The 24,601-nt window shown below is 37.5% G+C and overlaps 3 protein-coding genes across 4 annotated transcripts; 1 reads left to right on the top strand and 2 right to left on the bottom strand.

The window, feature by feature from the left end:
• Nucleotides 1–262: 262 nt before the first annotated feature.
• On the top strand, nucleotides 263–1,846 carry LOC131694025 (uncharacterized). Its single transcript, XM_058982365.1, has 2 exons — nucleotides 263–400; nucleotides 1,297–1,846. The coding sequence occupies exon 2, from the start codon at nucleotides 1,304–1,306 to the stop codon at nucleotides 1,844–1,846; it is 543 nt and encodes a 180-aa protein (XP_058838348.1). The 5' UTR covers nucleotides 263–400; nucleotides 1,297–1,303.
• Nucleotides 1,847–2,607, bottom strand: LOC131694026 (waprin-like protein). The gene is made up of 4 exons (XM_058982366.1): nucleotides 2,455–2,607; nucleotides 2,309–2,368; nucleotides 2,083–2,250; nucleotides 1,847–2,010 (listed from the first exon to the last, which is right to left on the bottom strand). The coding sequence occupies exons 1-4, from the start codon at nucleotides 2,456–2,458 to the stop codon at nucleotides 1,904–1,906; spliced, it is 339 nt and encodes a 112-aa protein (XP_058838349.1). The 5' UTR covers nucleotides 2,459–2,607; the 3' UTR covers nucleotides 1,847–1,903.
• Nucleotides 2,608–6,149: 3,542 nt separating this feature from the next.
• On the bottom strand, nucleotides 6,150–19,726 carry LOC131694021 (cyclic nucleotide-gated cation channel beta-3). Of its 2 annotated transcripts, XM_058982360.1 has the most exons (8): nucleotides 19,593–19,697; nucleotides 18,919–19,021; nucleotides 14,356–15,225; nucleotides 14,124–14,296; nucleotides 13,678–14,063; nucleotides 13,467–13,616; nucleotides 13,317–13,401; nucleotides 6,150–7,771 (listed from the first exon to the last, which is right to left on the bottom strand). In XM_058982360.1, the coding sequence occupies exons 3-8, from the start codon at nucleotides 15,153–15,155 to the stop codon at nucleotides 6,525–6,527; spliced, it is 2,841 nt and encodes a 946-aa protein (XP_058838343.1). In that variant the 5' UTR covers nucleotides 15,156–15,225; nucleotides 18,919–19,021; nucleotides 19,593–19,697; the 3' UTR covers nucleotides 6,150–6,524. The 2 variants fall into 2 exon arrangements, with proteins under 2 accessions (XP_058838343.1, XP_058838344.1); XM_058982361.1 differs by lacking the exon at nucleotides 18,919–19,021 and having other exon boundaries at nucleotides 19,593–19,726.
• Between the last annotated feature and the right edge of the window lie 4,875 nt (nucleotides 19,727–24,601).

The following is a 24,601-nucleotide window of genomic DNA, read 5'->3' on the forward strand; positions in this document are numbered from 1 at the left end:
CAGCTTGGATGTAGATAGATTACAAACGAAAATAGTTTGATATAGGGTGATGGTGCCATACGATCAAAATTTTTATAAAAAATCCAAGTAAGTTAACAAAGTGTAGCTCTCAATAAAATAAAATCATCTTTCAATATATTTAGACTTATTTATAAAAAAATAACCAGTACTTAAACTAGCTCCATTGCCCTATGTACTATTATATGCTAAACAAATCGAACCTACAGGTTTTCGATAGCATTGTTCTAAGAGTCAAGGATACACACTCGACCGAGACAGAGTGGGGAAAAGTGCATAAAAACTTGTCAGCAGAACTTCTCACCAATTATAGCCGTTAGGGTGGATCTTATACTTCATAGGAATTATTTTCAAATTAAAATTCAACTTCGACGATTATAATGTAAGTAATGACTTTGATAGTGTACATTTTCCATCCCATTCGCCGCACAATTGCCAAAACTTAAATAATATGGTTTTTACCGTAATGTTCATTCAGCTGCATCTAGGTACGCAGTACCAGCCCTACACGACGGAAATAACTTGTTTGCATATGAAAAGTGATAGAACTACTAGTCACGGTCAAGGATCGGCAAAATATAAAAAAAATCAATAAATCATATGTAAAGCACATTATGTCTGTACTGTTGATAAACAACTTTTGTAGGATGATCGCGTACAATTAGCAATATCAGGTTTCATTCCGGTAAACGCACTGAGCTTGCCATTGCCTCTAGTTCTATCTCTTTTTTCCCGACTTTCTTAGATGGATGTAGCGTTGCAATATCAGTCTGCCCTGATTCAAATCTATTATTGTTGTGTTATCAATAAGATGTGTTTGTGTGTCATGAATAACGCCAACAGGTCAATTACTGATCATCATCAATGATGTCGCATTGTTGGTCATTTTTTTTTCAAACTATACTCGGATATGAATGGCCGATGACATTTATTAAGCGTGACATTGAAACTGCTTATTTGCTATATAAAGATTCTTCAATTTGTAGTTTAATGAACTTTTAGTGTTATGGTGCTAAATTGATGCCCCATTGGATCTGCAAAATGCATGAAAGTAAAACTTGTTCTTCCATAAATGAGTACCATGAACGGCATACTCCCCTGGCTATTAAATATCGCAAAACTGGTCCCACATAAACGAGATATGTACAATAAGAAGAGATTAAGACGATACATGAAGAGGATCGCTGCTGTTAGTGCCTGTTGGGCATTTGGTTCACCTTGAACGATATTCAATATATAGAACAGTTTGGCAAGAAAACGATTTAGTTTTGTTTTCAGATCACGGATGAAAACAATGTCGTCGTGGTTTGCTATTGTGACATTTGCCTGCCTGGCTGCAGTATCCTATGCTGCACCACAGGCAAACTACCCGGTAGGAACACGAGTTGAATCCATCCCCATTAGGAATGACCGCGATGGACAAGACACCGAGAATAATAACGTATTTGCGAAGAAGAGTGATCGGCACCAGGATGACGAGACCTTGGAGGAAATTCAAGCGAAATCCGCGCAATATTCGTACGATTCTTCGATAAACGATTCAATCAGCGATCAGACCGTGACTCGGCAGGAAACACGTGACGGGCTGGCGCTGAAAGGAATGTTCGCATACAGCGATGGTTTCTACAAGCGAGAAGTCCACTATGTTGCCGATGACAAAGGATATCGAGTGGTGAAAGAGATAACGATCCCAATCGGAGATGGACCTCGGGTGGATCCCAACGGGAAAGCGGATGTGTCATCGTCTCTTTCCGGGTCGTACTCAATCACAGCTGATGACATCGCCAGGCCAGTGAAGAAGATTGCAAAGAAAGTAGATACAGAATAGTTTAATAGTTTAAATCGTTTTGTAATTTATCAAAACCAGCAAAAGTTGAATAAATATTTAGGAACGTACACACTTCTGACGTTTTGTGGTCTTGTCCAGCTGGCACGTCTCATATGAGTTGCACTTCGTATTGCCACAATACGAACCGGCACCAGAAGATTGATCTGCAAAAATAAAAAAACCGTCATTAATACCAGCAAAACCGGAAATTCACAACACGCTCCAAGTACACTTACTCTTATTTCCACTCGATGCACCCTGAGTCAGTTGATTCGGACTTACGCAAGACTTGTAGTTGCATGTGTTAGGACAACATTTGCCTCCAGTAGTGCTGCAGTCAAAATCGCTTAGGCACTTGGGTGTACATGTCTGCACTTTAGAAGAGATTGGACACTGACCGGAAGCTAGAATTTATGTAACTTAATTATTGCCTTAAGTAGAACGTTTTAAATATACACTCACAAGCTGCTTCGATTGCGGCGATCACAGCCAAAATTGTAAAGCCCAATAGGAGAATTTTAGCTGCAATAATTTCAAAAAGAAACAGGTTATCAATCCACAGTTCAACGATCAACAATAATCAAAGATTGCAATCTATAGAATAGTACCCATTTTAATAGAACTAAGTCGACTTAAGCTGAGGAAGTAAAAAAACCGGTGTGATCGACTCAACGGACTGACCAAGAATGACGAAGAAAACTATCGAGAGAGTCGAACCAGTTCTAGAATAAACGCAGAGCAAAAAATATCAGCCTTCAACCGGCCCAGGTACGACTTAAGCACATAACAGCCGGAGCAATAAAGTTGCCTGTCTTCCTTGCATCATTACAGTGCAGTAAGCCCGATTAGATCATCCGCCTAGGGCGAGACTGTAAGAAAAGCCGGAAGATCGATTGTACCTACTTACTGTTGTTGAATTGCTTTAGAGGAGAATTATGGGTGTTTTATTATTTAACGGTTCTTCTGGTTCTTCATAAAAAGTAAGAAAGAATAAATAGGATTTAGTTTTGGTGGGTATTTTATCCGGATTTTTCATCTCAGTGAATTCAACAAAATTTACAAATTTCTATAGAATCTAGCATACGAAGGTTATTTTAATCGTCTTGGCTGCAGGTGTACTGAAAGTTTCAAGCCCGTACACATGATTTAATTTCGAGAGGGACTTAAAAATTGAATGCATAAATGAATTAATTCTTGTGACTTGAGATAGTCACTGAAAACTGAACAATGATTTGAAATGTGTTTATTAAAAACAAGTCCACATCACACATCATTCCTAAGATATATAGATGTGAAGGTATATCTTAAAAATATTCAGTTTAAACGTGATTTCTTTTATTAGGGTAAACAGGCCTAATACGCCCCCTTAAGCAAAAATAGCTATATTTCACCATTAGACACTACTCTAATTGTTATATTAGCTAGAAATTAGTACCCGTTACATTTTTTATTAAAAACATCCTGATACAAGTACTATTAAACATTTTTTCAAAGATGCCTAAATTCTAGTTTTTTTCTTTCACCCAGGGCAAAATGCCGCTGGTGAAAGTGTAATATGCCCCACAACAAGAGGACGGTATGCCCCACAGCAATCGGTGAGTATGCCCCACAACAATGGATGGGGCGTTTTGGCCGGTGATGAGTTGTTGTTAATTCATGAATAATTCTACACACACACACACATATTTTTGAGACAACCTAAAATCTAAGATAGTAACTATAATATTCTAGTAAGCTACTTGAAATAGTTCTATCGAATCAGACTGTTTCTAATTGGTTGTAATGCTATTGGAAAAGTTGGCGCTTACATTAAAGTAGCTCTTTTGAAAATTTTGTGTATATTGTTGTTTTTCAACATATTAAAAATACCAAACTAGCTTAGTACGTTGATTTCATGAAACGATACTGTTATCAGTCATTTTTACTTTTTAGATAATTCAGGAATCCTGGGAATCGAAGAGCGGAATTTTGCCACGGTTATACCCTTTTACCCTGTCTTACAATGAGAGCTCCAACAACGGATAGGGGGAGGTGGCCCAATTTGTAGCGCTGCACAGTGGCGGATTTGCCTAAAAACCTGGTCAAATGTCGAAAATTGCATGGTAGTACTTTGGGTTTAGTACATGTATTGTCTTTCAGATGGTGCTGCTGCATGCTATTTTAAGTGAAACACTCCAAAATTTCCATATTTGAGGTGTTGATACATCCAAACAGTTTAAAACATTGCCTTTTGCTCATATTTTTCATCTAGCGCCCGAAATATCAGTATTAATCAAGTGTAGGTAGATTTTGATAAAAGTGCCGGTTTCAAATGTGTAATAATGGAAAGTTATGCTGACGGTACGTGCTTTATTTATATGTATTGATGTCAAAATATATTATTTTGTTTGTTTATAGAAAATTTCAATAACTTTCACGCTTTTGTAGCAGACCGGTTCAACAGACATTTTTGCTAAATTATTGAAATACTTTTTTTGTCCACGTATGTCCACTATTTTTTAAGGCTATTTGTGTTCCTTGAACGATTATCCATTTAAAATATAATAGAAATCTTGCCCGAATTTGCCCGTTTATGAGTAATCTTTGATTAAGTGGAGACGGAGATGGATTATAAGATTTTCAGTTTAAAATTGGAACTCGTACTTTTAATTACTGCTGCACCTCCGGTTGTCATAGCGTGTCGCACAATACTGCATTCTGATTAGGAAAAATTGTGTATTTAGTGGTGAAAATTTCAGCGAGATTCATAAACATGTTCAAAAGTTATCAAAAGTAAAAAGTAAAAGACGTAAATAATTTTGGTCGATCATATTGAAATCCAACGAGGTCAACAGAAGTAATCGCCAAAGGCTCCAAATATCAAAAATCGATTACGAATATCATGATTAAACGTTACCGGGAAACATCCAAAGCAAAACAAATCTAGTGGTGGAATATATGACTGGATACCACAAGCGAAAAGAGTAGAGTAGTGCAAAAGAATACTGGGATCTCCGGCCGTGATTTTGCCAAAGAGCTCACTTTGGTGTACACTTCAGCTTGTCGAATTTGTTTGTGAGAAGGTTGACAGCCGTAGCATTTCAGCAAGCATGAAAACAAAACGTGGTTGCCTTAGTAACAATTGAGGTTTTATGGCACTTTTGAAGCCCTTCTTAAAACTTAGAATGCACTTGTAGTGTACTATAAAACTAGAAATGCTACTTGGGTGCTCAAAACTATACCAGGAAGCAGTACTAGCATGTTCTGACCAAGTATAACGCATGAATATAAATGAATGTTTCATCGTAATAATGGACTTTGGACAAATCCTCTGCCAAATTTAATTTAAATAAAACTATCAATCTTAGTGAATTTCACTTATTTTCGTATTTTTATCATATTCATTTTTAGTTACTGCAATTTTCATGTAAACTTGTTGTCAATTTTCCCTCCATGCATTTCGTCGCAGAATCTGCTTATTTTCTATAATTTAGAAAAATACTATTTTTCGTTCTTTGAGAAATATGTGCATCAGCAATTGAACAATAATCTTATAGAGAGTTGAAAAGTTTTGAAACTATGTTGCATAATATTTCAAAACACATAGTTTGAAATGACTAATAACATCAATTCTCATAATAGCTACATTATCTAGACACACAAACATCTTAATGCGTGCATTTCAACAAATTCTATCATTTAACTACACAATATTTAAAATTCGATGCATTATAAACGTTATTGGCATACACTGGAGCCATTAAATCTTCATTCGTGAAAATTGACTTATATTTAGATTAGAATGTCGGCCATTTTGCATTCACCATTTTGAATTTTGAAAATCTGACATCAAAATTCTAATCTACGCCCCAAAAACAGTGGTATGCACATTTGCAGATCAATCAAAACCATTTTCGACTTTTGGCCAGGTTTTTAGGGAAATCCGCCACTGTGCGATGTGTTGGTCACATACGCGTATACACAAACATTTGCCGAGTTCGACGAACTGAGTCCAATGGTACAAGATACTCACCCCCCCCCCCCCCCCCCCCCCCGGCCCTAGGTTTAACAGTCGATTTTCGGAGGAATCAGCTTTTCTATAGGAGAAAGGCAAAACGTTCATGGTTTCATTTCAGGAAAATTACGAAAAATTTGAATATTAGAGCATTTAATGAAAACATGTGAATTTTCTAATGTATTGGTTTTACTGATACAAACTAGAAGGCACATTGTATCCTCATATTGTGTAGACAGATTAAACTAACATAAGCGAAACCAAAACCATAGAAGGATTCTTCATGTAATCGAGTAACGAAAACAAGAATTTATAACATCAGACGTAACTATTTATTTTCAGTTCCATGGCGCGACAATCCTTGTGAGCGCTTGACATTGATTAGTAAGATGGTAGGTAACAATAAAGATCGTCATTATATAGCTGTTCAGAAAGAAAGAAATTTTGTTCATGAATTACTTCCAGTCAAGTTGGCAAATTTCAAATGACGATCGAAAGAGAATAAAAATCAATCTGCTACAAGGTTAGAACCGTATCAAGTATTAACATTTTAAGGTTGGTGATTTGATCTGTAGTAACATTTACTTGAATATAGTTAAAGGTTATATACCCTCCTCCGCTTCCGAACATATAATACGAATACAAATGTATCCATATCATAGTTCATCTACGAGTGTTTGAGATTCATACCGGAGATTTCTGATGCTCGTAATTATCGTTCGACAGTTCGTTCAGAAGCTTATATTTTTCTGCATCGGTCAAATTGATGTAGCTGTTATTATCCATCAGCTCCTTCCTGATGCTATACACCAAATCACACGGTAGTTCAACGTTCTTTTCGTTTTCAATCTGCACCTGTGTAGTGTGAACTTCCAAGCTGCGGGTGGAAACAGTGTCTTCCTGTTGGGACTGTTCAACTATTTCTTCTTTCACTTGATCATTTTTAAACCCTTGTGTAAGCAACTGAACGGCGGGCGACTCCTTTGGTAATACTTGAATCACAGTTTTCAGGAATTTGGGGGAAGAGTTGCGATTTGGATTATTGATCACTACATCGGTATCGGCATCATTGGTATCGATGCTTTGCTTTGACTCAGCTTTTTCGCGAGCGGCATTCTTACGCATCAAACTCTTCGCACGTTTCTTCAGAATGGCTTGAGCATTCGGATAGTACACGATCGCCTCATTCAGATCTGACTTTGATAAAACAAACAAATTAGAAAAACCTTTTGAGCGTACGTCTGCAGTTCGACGATTCCCTTCTGCCCCATTGATAGCCAACAAGCTTATCTCCCCAAAAACGGAACCTTCATACAAAGTAGCTAGAACAATATCATTTCTAGGACCTCCCATAACTAGCACTTGGCCGGTTTTAACAATGTACATCTCTTTTCCGACTTCACCCTTTCGACAAACGTAGTCTCCTGGGAGAAATGTAACAGATCGCAGTTTGAGCACCAGCTCCCGTAGCAACGCTTCCTCACAATCGGCAAACAGTTGAACCTTGGACAGTGTTTGAATGTGTACCGAAATTGCTATGTCGGTCTTCAAGTTCGCTGGTAAAGCGTCCATAATGTGAGTCTCATCCAAGCTACGCTGCTGTTCCCAGGTAAAAGTGAACCACATTTTTACTCGTCGTTGCAGGTCAGTCGGCAAATTCAGCTCCCTCATGTACTCCAACGTTTCATCCACCAACTGTTTGTACTCGGACTTCGATCGGGTTGCTGTCGCTATAATATCCCTGATCTGACCGATCAGCAGCGCGAAAACAAACACTCCCATCAACCAGGCGGCCGTCATGAACATCAGTTCGCCTTCCTTTTCCGGTTTGGGATTTTTGCCAATCGAAGTGGCAGTTTTGGTTGCGAATGCAAAGCATCGGACGTAGGCGTGACCTTTGTTATTGAACACCCAACGGTTGGAGCCGAGACCTGCAAGGGAAAGAAAAGAATGAGGATTTAAAAGTAGAAGAGTAGATTTAGTAGGATTTTAAAGTAGAAGGATTTTAAAGTAGAAGATTCCCAAACCTAGGGTGATGAGCCTATTTTCGCCATGTTTCTATTATCACCCTACACATTTGAAGCCATTGCACAGCGGTCCCCCATAGACCAATAATACCAAAAAATATTTCGTCAAATGAGTGTTTTTATCTCGCGATTCTATGGTTATGTATGCATGTATTTTTGTTTTATTCTTGATTTTGCCAATAATGAACTGATTTGTTTAGTATCAATCAGTTAACATGTTATTGTAAAAGTAATAATCCTAAAAAGTTTATAAAAAGCTCCATATGTTGCCTCCATATGCTTTGCAAAATTTCAAATCGATTGATCTACTACATTTTAAGTGATTTGTTCACATTATGATTTATGTAGTTCAGTTTGATCTAATATTTCTCGACAAACATGTCAAATGGTCCTAAGTGCAAATGAGATCTCTGGTTACTTTCTCTTTCGAATATTACGGCGTCAGCATAAAACTTTTCAATGATTTCGACAAGCATATTATGCTAATAGTAAATGAACAAACGTATAAACGGACGAGTTATTAGCGAAAGAGAACGTAAACAAAGAGAAACTGTCATTTTCACTTAGGACCATTTGACATGTTTGGCTAGATTTTTGAACATATGTATTTACATTTTTTCTGAGGTTGACTGAATTTAAAACAAAATTTAAATTCTAGGAAAATACAAATGGTGTATGCTTAGGCTAGACTATATAATTAAATTTTGGCAGATACTGTTTTTAAAAAAATGATAAATAAGCCACATGTATAGAAGATCGTGGTAAGCCAGGATGTCTCGAATAGGAACATGGATTAGTCTTCCTCGGAATTGTTACGAATCTACTAATTGGGATCTGGTTTCACGATATTCACTGCACGACCAAAAACAACTTCAACATCATTTACGTTGAGCACATAGCAGTGGACGAAGCTTGTTGCCTTTTAAGATGCCCGCAGACGAGGCAACAGGACACATGTACCAAAAAATATTCACTATAGAAGGGGGGGGGGGCAAGGCATTTTCGTTGCAAAAACTAGATTATAAAGAGTATTTGTCTATTCAGTCCGTTCCCATATTGCAATATTTGAACAATATTTTCCAATATTTTCTTTGTGAATCCATTGGCAATTGAACGAAATACAGTGAATCTCCAAAGGCACCTCGTAAAAAATGCGATGTGCATCATAATCAAAATCTACTGGACCAATCGCTCTCAAATTTTGCACAGCTCTTCTCATACCATTCGCCATGTAACTTGCAAGTGCTTTGTACTAAATTTTAAGACCCAAACAGCATGCTCATACTTTTTGTTTTGCGCAAAAAATTCATGCCAAAAAACAATTCTTTTTGAACATCGCAACGCAACTTTTTTTGGTTTTAGAATTTCGTGTCTATTTCCTGCCTATTATGTTCACCAAAATTATCTTTCCTTTGCAACTCACACCCTCACCCGGCCCATCAATCTCAATCGTATCGTATTGGTTTTGTTCCATTCTCTCCTCCGCTACTATAAATAACGCATGACCTGAAACTTCTGGAAAAAAATCAAAGCCTTCCAAAAATCGAGCCAAAAAAACATGTATTTGCTAAAACAAACCTCTTTACTTTCCGTGCTATAACGCATATGTAGTGTCAGACAAAAAAATAAACCACTTTTGTACCAAATACAAAATTAGGCATTTTCTATTTGTTCTTTCGTTGAATATTTAATTGTTTTTATGCAAATAAATTAATTTTATATTGAATTCGCTCAAACTTTGAAGTTGTTTTTTCTGAGGCTTGATTCAAGGTTTTTTTAGCTCGACGATTTGGGGCAATGTTTGTCTGTGTATGTAACGAGAAAACTCTCATTCGTGTTCCTCGGCAATGGCTAAACCAATCTAACCCGAATCTATTTCAAACGAAAGGACTAGACTCAGACAAAAAGCAATTAATTTGTTTTTGATTCCGACGTTTAGTTTCCAAGATATTAATGTAAGTTGTGTAAAAGCTGATTTAATCCATTCATTAGTTTGGGAAACTCACGTGAAGTTGGCACCCAATTAGAGGTGAGAGGAACACAATTTTTTAGTTATGCACGAATAAAACCTCGAACAAACTGAATACACTATAGAAAATCAATAAAACAAATAAAATTAAAAAGATCTATGAAGCAATGATATGAAAAAAAAGTTATAAAATTAATGAAATGGATAGAATGATTAATATAAATCAAATTAATAAAATAAATAAATCAAATTAGTTCAGCTAAAATGAAAATTGCACAATATTAAAATTAATAGAATAAATTAAATTGCTTCAAATTTACAAATTGGATGCAATGAATAAAAAGAATGACTAAAAAGAATTAATAAAATTAATAAAATGAAAAAAGAATAAAATATATGAGCTGGAAAAAATATTAAATAATAAAATAAGTGAAAAGAATAAAATGAATGAATTTAATAATAGAAATTTAAAAAAATAATGAAATCAAGCAAGCAGAATGAATAATATGGATGTAATCAACTCTTTCATGACCAACTTTTTTAGCGATCCCAAAACCGTTTGGAGTAAAGAAACACAAAAAACCTGCATTGATCGAGATAGGTGCTTCTCATGATTTATATAAAGCAAAAGAATAAAACGAATTGTACTAATTTGAGAACTAATGTTTCAGAAAGTTCTGAAATGTTTGCGTAAATATTATTTTTTGAAAAATGATGGCTAATTCTAGAGTTTCCCTCTTTGGTTTTGTTTTCATCTTTCCGTTTTTGTTTTTGACGGCGTACTGAATTATCTCGCCTCTACTAATTTTGACATTGAAACTTCAATTGAAGCGTTCTCAGCATAATGCAGATATGGGCAAAGAAGAATCATTATACTTGCATATCCAATCGTGAGTTCAGGGGATCTTCGGGTGACTTTTATCCCGGAATGAATTTATGGATATTTTTTAACTTTGATCCGTTATTTTCCATAAAAGTTGCTTTTTCAATAATATCATCCCAAAACAGGTATTCTTAGTTTTCAAATAATATATTTAAACATATGTTTCATTAAAAATTCAATAGAGTTAAAAAAACACCCGTGGAATAACTCTTTTAAAAATTTTGAGCTTCAAACATCCATATTACCCAGTTTGAGATACCCTAGGATTTCCTTGCTTATAGTAGGAGAGACTGAGGAGACTTGATTCCCCGCGACTCTTGACTCCATCATCGTAACTCAAAGGCGGATCAGAAAATATTAATCGAATACGCAACAAAAGAGCGTAGTTTTATCTAAACACAAATTTCTTTCACACAAAAAGAAAGAAATTAAAAATGTATAACCAAATTTTCACCAGTTCAGAAAAAAATTAGAATAACTGAAGAATTTATTTTCTAAATTTTCAAACCTTTATAGAATTGATCAAATCAACCACTACACACACATACTTTTACATACAGCATACCAGAAGAATGTCAAGTTTGTGAACACGTTATGATTCACCTGATTTTTTGTTCAACTATATTTTTATTTCAGTTTGTTGAAGTTATAAGTTCATTTGATCCCTTCAAATTCGCTGAGATTTGATCCTCTTCGCCATGATTCATACACACCACTAAACATAACAAAATTCACACCATAACAATTGAAGTAATTGTAGCCAGGAAATAACAAAAATAATTTGTCGAAAATGAACGCTTCAACGCACAAAAACTTAACTTTTGAGGTTCCTCAATCATACAGCTTTTGAATAATTGATCGAATTTTTGGGGAAGTCGTATTTAAAAGTCAGATGAGAGATGCGTCAAATTTAATAATAAAAATATCTAAACACAATAATCTAATCAATTCCGTAACCCATTTATAACCTTGCATAGTGTAAAGTGCCTATTTTGACCCTATTAGGGAAGGTGCCACATTATTTCATTAATTATTAATTTCATTAATTCAGCGCCTTTGCTGTGTTCCAACTACCTGAATTACCATGAGCTCATTTTTGGAAAGATGCTGCAAAATATGGATCAGAAGAAAAATTTTCGAATGGAAAGCTATGTTTGAATAGGTTGATTGTCTATGGAACATATAAACTTGCTCACCGAAAACTTGCATACATTTCAACATTTGCTGAAAATGCATTTTTTTTTTTAAATTGTGTAGAGTTCAGACAAAAATTTAAATGGTTAATAACAAGAATAATATTTCCGAAACTAGTTGGAAGATGCTGAAAAATGACGTTTGCAATTTGTCTCCACCAGGTTAAACTCGGTTTTTATGAACCTTTTAATTTTGTTGTATTACGAATTATATGAATAGCCTCTAAGTAGGCTTGGTGTATTAGTGAAGTATATTTGAGTGCTGAATTGAATGGCGTACTAAAATTTCGTGTATTAGGTACTGGGACTCGTTGTCAAGTTGTGAGCTTGAATAATGAAGAAGAGTAAAATAAATATGTTCGATAAATTTTTAATGGTCACGATCACATTCATTCGAAGCTGTCATATTTCGATGTTAAGTTACATTGAAGAACTTTAAAACGTAAAACTGTCCATTTTCTAATAAAATAATTTTGGCGGGTTATCCTACTAGAAGTAATTACAGAGAATGTACTCTTCAAACAAATTTATTTCGAGTTTTAATGTCTCCAGTAAAGTTTTCAAAAACGCTATTTCAAACACTATACGAAATAATCAGAAAGGGTATGGTGCTACATCTATTTGAAAATAAAAAAAAAAATGTGCCACAATTTCGTCAATATTCCCATTTTGTCAGCCTAAAATAAACAAGGGACTGACAAAAACAGGTCTTCGCTGTATTTTCGAAATATTTTACCATATATTCGAAAAACATAAACAATCATACTTAACATCAGCAATCGGAATTAATTGGCTTGATTGACACCTTCGCAACTTTGTTCGGAAATTTAATGCTACATCATTTTTTTGGATTACTGGGGCTCTTTTAGATAGTGGATTAATGTTCATAAGTGCTTCGTGAGGAGCAGTAGGAGTTGCACCAGTCCTTGCTATCATACTTGCTAGGATTGCTGTGACCTTTGGGGACTGTTCATAAATTACGTAACGCTTTTAGGGCGGGGAGGGGTACGGCAAATTGTGACATGTGACATATGAGGAAGGGGGAGTAGGCTAGAACGTTACGTAACGTGTTTTTACTGAAGAATTTTTTTAGAAACACGCCCGAGTGGGTAGAAATCATAGGGTGAGGGGTCCATTAGTAAGGATTTGTTCCCTTTTCGCAATGTACACGCTTACATTACATTCACATTAAGTCACGTTCGTTTATGCAAATGGAATTGTGGCACAGCGATGTTTTCAAATGTGTGTAGTGCGAAATACATGCGTTGCACATCTAAATTTTTTGAAATGGTTCAAAATTTCGAGTGGGTAATTACCCACTCGGTTATTTTCGAGTGGGTAGTACTACCCATACTACCCACGTTTTCCGCCGGCCCTGGTGTGAATATCAAGACGCCAACTTACCTTGGTATGCACTATATGCATAGTACGAGCAAGCCGTCAAATGTATCATGTACAGCATGTAGGTTAATGTCTTGACGACACGTATCTAGCATGGACAAAAGAAATAGCATGATAGATATCTCTGGAGCCGTTTCAGTGTGGCTTGCTTACCATATGCGGCGAGGAAATTACACGATCAATCAATTTGAAAAACTCCCAGAAGCTTTGAATCTTCAGCAAACGGGGGGCTCGTAACACCACGTGCTCGGTACCAACCTTCAGGTACAGCAAATCCAGTGGCATAAGAGCAAGAAGGTCCATCTGAAATTACCAATATGACAATGAAGCTTCCAAAGTAACTATACCGGTAACAAAATCATACCTTGAATTGTAACTTCCGCATGTAATTTTCCCGAGTCAGGTTCGTATCTTTGACCCAAAATCCTTCGAAAAGATACATTATTCTATGCTTCACAAACAGAATATCGATCAGATAGATAACATCGGCACAAATATCGATCGCAATCCAATATTTAGTGTTCTCTGGCGTTTGGTACGGGAACGACGATCGCAGAGGAATGACCCACGCATTGTAAAGAAACGACAGGGATACAATAAATAACCAAGAAATATAGAATTTCCCTTGTGGATCTAGAACTGTGTTCGTTTTGGCACCGGTACAGAAAATGGGACAAAAATAGTGGTGATGGCACGTGTCCGCCCCAGTTGCCGACTGCAGGGTGAGGGCGGAGTTTTGAATGGCACGCACTGGAAATGAAAATGACGGCTTGAAATAATACCTACAAACTATTAACAATCTTTACTCACATTCAGCATTATGTCTCTGCGTTGACGGAGCTATTGAGGGCGCACTAACGCTGCTCGAAGGAGTAGGTGGAATTTCCAGCTTATTTCTCATGCGTTTGGTACGTTCGGAAAATCGGTTCGCGAGATGTCTTAGTCGTCCGCTTACAAAATCGTTGGCACTTGGCGGTGGACTCCTGAAACGTTAAATAGCAATAATATCGGGTTAAATGCCAAATCACATTGATGAAACAACCTTGCTTCGATATCCTCTATTATTCGTTCGTTACTAGCGTTTTGTTCCAACTTAGACTCGGAGACATTGTTGTCGGGTTCGTTGTGTATTGCCTTATACGATTCATTGCAAAGCGAATGAGCTGATTCCGTGACACACATCTGTAAACTCTCCAGTGGAGTTCCCACCGAGGTAGGCGGTTCCTCTTCCTCACGCATAGTGTAGTGCTGATGTTCCAATTTAACCAACATATTGTTTTCATCGTTGATTATTCTTTTCACCAATTCATGTGTACTTTTCAAATTTGACACGGCTTGTTCCGCGTCAAGACACCCAATTTTACCGTTTCGGAAATACAATTTTGATTTGTAACCTTTCGGACTAAAGGATTTAATTCGTCTCTGCTGTGTAATATTCACTTTGAAGGTTGGTGACTTGACCCTGGAACTATTGGAATTATCCGTTCGACCAAAGCAAATCTTCGTTGGACTGCACTTGTTCTTGATCTGTTGCATCGTTTTCTCGAAAGCTTTACGTTGGCGCTCTCTTTGATAGAGTTGCTCGTCATATTCCCGCTCACGCCTCAATATTTCTTCTGTGACCGATATGAAATCTTCCAGCTCCTTGATGTCCTTGGAAATTTCCTCCAAACTTTTGTGCAATTTGTACTCATCTCTGCTTCCGTTGCGTGATACTCCACCACGACTGTACGAGTAGCGTCCATTGGTCGATGCCGAAGAGTATTTCTCCGGACACAGGACCGTTTCCGAGCGGGACTTGTTGTCCTCCCAAGCGCTCGTTAACCTCGCCGAGGACATCATGCATGCCTCGAACGAACCAATAACACTGGCTCCGGTATGCGACGTGCGATGATCGAAACTTAGTACGCGACTGGAGAGTACAAATGAAAAAAAAAACGCATTACCTTTTGGGTATCGATTCGATGAGCAAATACTAAAGTACAGTGACGAAGTAGATATCATTGGAAAAAAGCATTACTTGTAACCATATAGTGTTGAGAATGGCATGATGAATACTAATCGCGTGCCGGTCTGTAAATTATGATCATCATTTTATTGCAAACCACGCAAACCGCTTTGGCTTCGATAGAAAGAAGCTCCTTAGTGAAACAAACAACTGCTGTCAGAGTAATTCATCCATAAGTCAGATATTGGCCGAATTTGTGGTGATGATATTGATATAGATGGTTGAATTTAGCATAATTACTGAACTGTAGTAGTTCGACTTTCGACCAGCAATAGGGTTGTGCAGTGTAGGGAGAGCGTGTCACCCGGAGGCTGGGATATGATAGACGCTGTCTGAGTTTTAGTATAAAGCACGTTTTTAAAATAATTTGATCAAGACATTATTACGATTAACACTTTTCAAGTGTTCTAGAGTCCAGAGAAAAGAAGAAAATAGAGCTACGACTTGAATATGATAAATGAACTTAAATCGTAAGGTGTTCATCTTAGGCACAGTTCCCCTTTATAATTCTAGATTTATTGCATACTCAAGTGCGAGCCACCTTGTTCTCACTGGAGAATGCAATAAATCTAGTATTACATAGCGGGCTAGTAGGATTCGCGAGTTTTACGACTATTTAATACCGATCATAACTCAGAGTTGGTTATAGATTCCAGCTCAAATGCAACAACCGATTCCGAAATCGATTGAGTTCGAATCTATTGTTGCATTGGAGCTGGAATCCATACTAAATACATTCAGAATTCCGAACCGGTTTCGGAATGGGTTTAACTGGGTAAGAGCACCCTATAGAATGTTTTTTTCGCGTGTTCCACACTTATACCAGACTACTCTGTGCTTATGCGGCATTTCACATTAGATTTACAATCAAGCTTTTAATTCATATGAAACTTTTTTCTTGTATTCCGTAGCGAAAATAATGGACATGTATTTTTGGTTTGGCTGGAGTTGATTTTTTTCAAGTTATGATTTTCTGAACTTTCGAAGTATAAAAATTTGAACATTTTTTAGTTATTCATAACTCGAAAAATTGTCTATTTGCATGAGCTTGCCGCAACATTTTTGTGATATTTTTATTTTGTTATTTAACTCATGAGGGATTCCACGAAGATCCGTCGTCACATGGACCCTAGTCCCGTGACACGTTTTCCGAACTGTAAACTAGCCTTAACTCTTTCTCCGATAGTTTTGCTGTATAAAGTACAGTAATCGATGTATTGCAAATGTATTCTGCAACTATTCTCACTGTGTCTTTTTGCAACAACTTTATGCAAAACTATCCTTTATGCAAAACAGGTTACGATTAATTAATAAATTACTATTGCAAATTACAAAAAAAATCAGCATCGCTCATACTTCAGGATATGAAAGAAAAGACTTTCCCCTTTTATTTGCAATCAATATCAAAATAATCGGTCGGGAGGCCCAGAGCAACTTTTTTTAAAGTTGTTTTCGTGAAAACATTGGTATTGTAATGAAACTAGTTCACATTTCTGCACCTAGATGGTGCTTAAGACATTCGACCAACACCTAAAGTGAGAATATGATAGATAATTTAATTGTCTACAACCATTTTAACTTTTTTATTTCTACTATGTTAGTCACATTTTCTTTTTTACATGTTAACGACATTCAATTAGCTAGAGATTACTGGGTAGGGAAAGTTATGAAAATTAGAGCCATAGTACTCAAGTGAGAGCAAACATGTGAAGTAAACAGATCGGAAAACTAGAAGTGGCAGGGTCATTAATAATTTTTGTCTTCTGCTAATGAGGGTCGAGCTTAGTTGCGTTGCGTTGCGTTGCGAAGCACGGTGCTATTCGTGGATTGCATACTAACGATTACCATGGTACCTATAGGTAGTTCAACTCATCTTGCTTGTGAGATAAATGATCGGGAATGAACTTTATCTCTTTTGAGTTCAGTAAACCAATAGCATGAGAATCGTCATTGCCGGCCACGACCATCTTCACCGATACTTAGGATAGGATAGGAAATGATGGTGTAATACCTACTTAAAGTAGGCCCGCGACTCAGCGACGCTTCCATAGGTATTACGGAGTTGGATTGAGGGGCAGGTACAGATCTAGGATTCGCCACAAGCAGGCAATGCGACCTCGAAATGAACTTCTGCTAATGAGGGTCGAGCTAAGGCAGCATAACTACGAATCAATCCGTATCTCGAAAACTATTGCATTTTGGATGATTTTCGTTAAATGCACTTGGATTTAAAATGATACTTCGAATCATATTGTGTAATAAAATTACAGTTTTATATGCCAAATAGTATGACATTTAAAAATATATATAAAGTTATTGTTAGAAAATAATCTTATCTATAAATTCAGCATCATGCAATTACATTCAAAATGTTTCTTTTCTCATTAGGTTTTCATTAACAAAATATAAAAAAATTTAAAAAAAATGTTTTTTTTTTGCAATTTAAATTTTTAACATAAATTTTTGTTTTTGTGAAAAATGACACAACATTTTCTTCTGTGTTTATTTTTTTCGTACAGAAGTATTAATCCCCTGCAACTCGTTCTCTGGTAGTTTCACTGTATAAAATATGGTAATCGAACAATTTTTTTTCGAAAATGCTGCGCCGTTTTTAAAAAAAACTCGAGTAATTGACTGCGTGGAAAATGTTTAGTCTTCCATGCCGGTGAAACGTGAAAAGTTTCATCGGAATCTAAGATGGTCGGTCAAGATTTTAACTATTTTCGGACGGATGTTCGTGGAATTCTTGCCCTTTATCGTTCCAGTATTTTTGTTCACAGGAAAGGTTTGTTGTATTGTATGATGAGCATACTTTTAAATTTTTTGATTTACCGTTTCAAGGCCAACAAATTAAAAATTTAATCAGTTTGTCATCGTAACAAAGTGTGGCGGTCGAGTGGTGGTAATGGGATTAAATATAAAAGAACGAGGTTGTCTTTAATTATTTTACATGCATACATGGCTAAAAAAATTCCAACGCTTGCGACACATGTAAGCGTGGTAAAATGCGTAGCAGTTCTTTGGCATGTGTGTTGATTCTGACTTTGATGTACCGGATGCTTAAAATACAGGATGATCATCGAATACTATATTTCTGCTTGTTAGATACAGTTACTTAAACATTGGTTTTACTTTTGTATTTTAGTGGATTTTCCAATGTGGCCCCCAGCCGGGGACAAAAAGTTTGTTTGTCAAAAAACTCCGTCGTGAAAAATCGCTCATATTTTATTTATTATAAGAATGAAAATGTTTTTTGTAGATGGAAAATTCAATATTTATCATACTTTCGAACGGTATATAGAACTTAGCATACAAATGATTGGAACGTATTCTATGGACAAATAACAATGCCTGACTCACAACCGGGGACATTACCCTACGTGCAGTCGTGCCGGAGTTATAAATCTTCAAAGCTCATGTGTATTTTTTGTTCTACTGCTAATGTTTTTCGGAGTAATTATCAGATGGTTATTCTTATGTTATTTTTGGAGCTGAAAAAATGCCCGGGTTATCTTATCACATAATTTAAACGAAATATGTATAAATGAAAATTACAGTCTGACTAAATATAATTGGTCAAGACATTGAATCACGAACCTTGAATTATCTAAACCAAGAGCTGTTCACATTGATGATGCTGTAGCTGATGAGCCGACATTTATATATTTTCTTTTTAACAAGTCATTCATTCTTCCTTGACCTAACATAAGGTATACAAAGTTAACCAACATGGTACCGTAAATTACAATTACAACAAGCATTACATCAATCAGGTTTTAAAATTGTTTAAATTGAGAATCATATATTAACTTTTGATCAGTTTTAGAAAGATACAAAAACACAGGAAAGATGAAAAGTACCAAGGACATTGAGGACCAAGACAAAATGCATCGTCACTGAATGATCTGTGATGTTGTAATCAGACCAGCAGAGAATACATAACTTTTCTAGTTGGAAAATTGACATCCAGTATAATAAGACTATTATCGCCTGTCTATTTAGTTTAATGTCGAAAATTCCTGTGGCGATTCCAATCAAATTCCCTACATAAACGAGAACGCGAAGCTAGACCGCAGTCATGAAAACCAAAGTTAACGTCGGTTTACTGCTACTGCTAGATTTTTTAACAGACAGCTCGCGTGCCTGAAAAACCTTCATTGTGCTGCAAAATTTGATAGCACTGATGGCTTTCATTTCAATTTGTTTTGCAATACTTTCATCGTAATTGAATCACTATCATATATAAAGTACATCTTATTAAATTTTGTTACCAAGAGATTTTCACTTCCAGTCACTTATCACAATTTGCTGAATTTTTGCAAAACAATCTTTCTACAAAAAAATCATGTTGATTTTATCCATTGGCAGCGTCTGACACAATGAAAAGTAAATGAGTTTACATATTGGAAGGGCGCATGTCCTCAAAATTCTTGCTTTACACACAATATACAACATTGGTACGAGACGCTACACGCCAGAATCAACAAATGCACATGGTACTGTTTACGAACTGGGACAATAGCAACAATTGAACATAATTCAAGTCATGCGCAAAGAAAATGAAGAACACATTCCCGTATTTCATTATAGTTTTTGATCAGTGTACAACCGGTCTGTCTCAATCCAATCTTCTCATCAGTACATTTCTGTTTACAGAATGCTGCGCAAGTTAGCTCTTCAAGAATACTGTGAGGATTCATTATTTCAGTGGTTCTCAGCCTGCGGTATACATAGGTACCTACTTCTGTGGGTACCACAGACAAATATGTAATTGCGGTTTTTGCATTAAAAGATGGGTGCATATACGAAGTCGAATAAATTGGCTCTATTTGCACATTCCCCACGATGTTCGGAAATTTGGCAGCACAACTCAAAACTTTTGAATGTACGGTATGGGAATTTTTGAATAAAAATCAGCAGGTGATCAGGTGATTCGCATTTCAAGTGCCAAAATATCCTGACTCCTGCGGTAGCAGAAAAAGGGTTAAGTCGCCGGGAAACTCTAAGCTTGCTCATATGACCCTATTCCACGCTCTTCTAAATTTTCTTTCTTCAACTCCTTGCTCTCGCTTGAGTACTATGGCTCTTAATATTGAAAAATATTTCACACTTTCCAGTCCCTTGCTAATTAAATGTCGTTACAACATGAAAAAGTTAAATAATGTACAGTGACACAATCTAATATTCGTACACCTCTAGTGTATGTGTTTAAAATTGTTTCATAAATGTTTGCGCTACTTAATATAGATATTGTTTTGTAAATGTGGTAGTAGAATCATCATCTGTCATTTTCATATCATTTGTAATCTAAAGTGTGCAAGTTTCCGTACACTACACATAAAAAATCATTACTTGGTGTAAAAATGGCACAATTTCATATTCGTACACTTTTGAAAAGTCATTTAATATGTAATTTAAGACCTGTTATTTCTTTATATTTTTGTTTTACTTTGAAAAATAGATTTTATGACTACAGAAAAGTGTTCAATGGCACAGTTTCCTCAACACTAGCTTAAGAAATTCCCTCAAATTAACGTAATGGTTAACAAAAAGTAAACTAACTGCCATTATGGGACGGAAACTAATTATTACTCACCAAAATGAAGCTAAATCACTTCATAAAATCTTTGAAATTGTTCAAAGGTTGCATTCAACTATTTAACATGTTGTTAAAAACTTTGATGTGGCGAAATGCAAAACAGATATTGCGAAAAACTTGAACTGTAAATAATTTACGATGATGGATAAACGATTGTTAATTAGAAAAATTTGAGAAAATCGAGTAATTAATGTTAGATACATGGTAAATAAATTCAAGCACTTAAGTATAAATCTGCTTTGGTACGGCTCTTAATGTACGGAGAACGGACAATTACAATACCTTCAACATCTTTGACTCAAATGGCTGTTGTTTTGAGTGGATAAATTCGAACTCAGACCTGGACGTAATAGTCATAACATCAGCTAAGCGCACGGACAGTGGTGTTATTGTATGGGGTATTATATGTCCACTAGAAGTGCTAGAAATTTGGTCTTCATTGATGGAATGATGGATCAGAATGTGTATTTAAATATGAATATCTTAAAATAAATTTTAAAGCAAAGCTTCCGTAAAATGGTACTTTTACTAAAAAATGGTGGATATTATAAACTTCGATCAGGAGAAGAACCTAAAGCATAAGGCGTGCAAAAAACGTTTAGAGGGAATTTATAATTGTTTAAATGTTATGGATTCTCCACTGCGGACCCCGTTTATTAACTGATTTAAAAAATAAATGGGAGAATTTGGATGAAAAGTGCGAAACTCTCCGGATTATAATGAGAATGAGCTTAGAAACTACTATTTAGAAGAATGGGATAAAATTTAAGTTGAATGCACACAAAAACTAGTGGTCAGCATTCCAATATGATTGAAAACTGTAATTACAAACAGTAGGTACCATATTGAATATTTATTATAGAAATTTCATGATTTTTGAAAAAAATATGTGTACTGTACGAATATGAGATTGCGTGTATATTTGACTATCTTTAGAATCATGATTTTTTTTTTTGAAAAAATGAGCATTTGTAGTACAAAGATAATTATTGTATCTTACCTATGCTGTCTAGTAAACTATTTCTACATAAATAAAATGTCTCGTAAACTAATTTTTTACTTGTAAAATGCATATAAGCATTCCACATAGCGGTGTACGAAAATGAGAATGTGTCACTGTATAACATAGTCAAAATACCACGCATTTGCATACAGAAGGTAGCGCTTCCCAAGTCTGGCAAGACAAATTTATGTACCTAGCGCGCAATGCTTCTATGAATGACGTCATCAACGACTAAAGAACGATTTGGCCGGACAAGCTCAGTTGCCTGTTGAACAGCAGGCGGAGCAGATCAAGGTGCTTAGAGTTCTAAGGTGATTCGGATCGCCGTGCGTGTTTTCACAGCCAGTGTAGCTGAGTGAAAAGTCCGTTACCCTGGCTGTGCTACTGCGCACTTCGAGCTAGAAGTTCTATGAGTATTTAACATGGCTCACATGACCGCCTGCCAGACCCCACGGAATTTGTTTGTAAAGCCAGAACCGGTTTTCTGTGCTGACCAACCAGTATAGTTAATAAATCTTGAATAATCTAAAAAAGAACAACAGGGCATGTAGTCTCAGTCACTGGCCTTACAAATGACAAGTATACACCTAATCCGATGTATTTCCCGCTTCCAGTAATTTGCCTTTTGCTCCGACGTCTTTTTTTTTTTTTTTTACAATGGAGAAGACCTTTATGTCCTAGCCCAGTACACGTGCTAACGGTAGGGTCCAATCTACCACACGGGGTGCACTGGGGGCGTGTCGGACTCGAATGGTGACCAGCCATTAATACCGACTAAACTCCATTGGGCTCCGCCATCATTCCTCCCAGGAACTACCTCTCGGTATTACTTCTGGGGGGATGGCTGTACTAAATGTACTCATTCACTCTCACTCGCGCGATCATACATCCTGTATGAGGCTTACTTGGGTGCTCTCTCAATCACACTTTGATTCACTCTCAAACACTCCCACATGAGGCTGACTTTTGTGCTCACCTTTTACGTTCCATGCGAGGCTGACTTGTGTGCTCACCTTACTCATTCCTTGCTAGGCTTACTTTTGTGCTCGCCCTACCCATACATGTGAGGCTGACTTGGGTGCTCACCCTATCACCTGATTCACTCTCAATCGTGCCACTCTATTGTACCTTTGTCACTCCCTCTGGCATCCCATGTGGGACATTTTTCTTAGGCCCCACTTCTGACATACCATGCGAGGCTGACTTTTGTGCTCACCTTTTTCATTCCTTGCTAGGCTGACTTTTGTGCTAGCCTCTACCAACCTGTGAGGCTGACTTTTATGCTCACCCTTAACATGCAGTGTGAGACTGACTTGGATGCTCACCCTTTCACTCCTCTGCCACGCCATGAGGCATCGATAGCTTAGTTCCAACATACTACGCTACGACCCTCCCGTCTTGGCATGAGGCAGTCCACTTATACGCCTATACACTCACTCTTCTGTCTTGCTTCGGGGTGGCTGGGTTTACCCCTTACGCGGTTGCCATTCGCTGCGCCAACCTACCTCGGCATGAACAGACCATTCACTCTCTTATTTTGCGCTTGGCCTTTTTCGCTCCAACTAACCAATCACTAGTTAGCCGTGCCCGCCGTCTGTTGCTCGGTTCGCCAGATTACCTGTAGCCTACTGGCAATCTGGATGGTAGCAGCCGAGACTGCGTTCCACTTCTCCACCGTTTGACACATCCGCTGAATAAGGGTATCCGGGGTTGTGTCCCAGCCACAGACGTCAAGCATTGCTCTTCTTTCGACGTCGAACCGATGACATACGAACAGTATGTGTTCGGCAGTTTCATCTACACCTGGGCAGTCCGGGCAGACTGGGACCTCCGCGTGCCCGAACCTGTGGAGGTACTGACGGAAACAGCCATGGCCTGACAGGAATTGTGTCAGGTGGAAGTGAACTTCCCCATGGGGTCTTCCCACCCAGCTCGATATGCTAGGTATCAGCCGGTGGGTCCACCTACCTTTCGAGGAGTTGTCCCACTCACGCTGCCATCTGGCGACCGAGGTCACCCTGGTGCGCTCGCGGGCTCCCCTATTTCCACGTAGCTCAAAGCACTCCTCATCTTCCCGAATGACCAGCCCGACTGGCATCATGCTCGCTATCACGCAGGATGCATCGTGTGATACCGTGCGGTAGGCAGATATCACTCTGAGGCACATCACGCGGTAGGTGCTCTCCAGTTTCTGTAGGTAACTGGTTACCCTCAGTGCTCTTGACCATGACGGGCCGCCGTACCTGAGAATAGATACGGCAACGCCTGCCAGTAACCTACGTCTACTGGCGCACACCTTTGAGCTGTTGGACATCATTCTCGATAGTGCCGCAACAGCAGTCGACGCTCTCTTGCACGTATAGTCGACATGGCTGCCGAAGGTCAGCTTGTCGTCTATAATGACTCCGAGAGACTTCAGACTTCGCTGTGAAGTGATCGCGACTTCTCCCACATGGATAACTGCATGTTGTGCCGACTTGCGGTTGTTGACGATAACTACCTCCGTCTTATGATGAGCGAGCTCCAGGCCTCTCGCGCTCATCCATTCCTCCACCGTGCTAATCGCGTGTTCTGCGGTTAGTTCTACCTCAGGAATTGACTCCCCGTAGACCTCCAAGGTTACGTCGTCGGCAAAGCCGACGATCTTGACCCCAGGAGGGAACTTCAGTCTCAGAACC

This window comes from Topomyia yanbarensis, chromosome 3, assembly GCF_030247195.1.
Source record: "Topomyia yanbarensis strain Yona2022 chromosome 3, ASM3024719v1, whole genome shotgun sequence".
NCBI classification, from domain to species: Eukaryota; Metazoa; Arthropoda; class Insecta; order Diptera; family Culicidae; genus Topomyia; species Topomyia yanbarensis.

What these genes read in the sequence shown, in the direction of transcription:
- LOC131694025 (XM_058982365.1), top strand. Translation starts at nt 1,304, where the DNA reads ATGAAAACAATGTCGTCGTGGTTTGCTATTGTGACATTTGCCTGCCTG.
- LOC131694021 (XM_058982361.1), bottom strand. Translation starts at nt 15,155, where the DNA reads ATGATGTCCTCGGCGAGGTTAACGAGCGCTTGGGAGGACAACAAGTCC. An exon ending in GCAGAGACATAATGCTGAAT is followed by an intron (nt 14,064 to 14,123) that starts GTGAGTAAAGAT and finishes TTTCATTTCCAG; the next exon opens with TGCGTGCCATTCAAAACTCC. An exon ending in TAATTTCCTCGCCGCATATG is followed by an intron (nt 13,402 to 13,466) that starts GTAAGCAAGCCA and finishes TGTCCATGCTAG; the next exon opens with ATACGTGTCGTCAAGACATT.
- LOC131694026 (XM_058982366.1), bottom strand. An exon ending in CGCCGCAATCGAAGCAGCTT is followed by an intron (nt 2,251 to 2,308) that starts GTGAGTGTATAT and finishes CATAAATTCTAG; the next exon opens with CTTCCGGTCAGTGTCCAATC. An exon ending in TGCATCGAGTGGAAATAAGA is followed by an intron (nt 2,011 to 2,082) that starts GTAAGTGTACTT and finishes TTATTTTTGCAG; the next exon opens with ATCAATCTTCTGGTGCCGGT.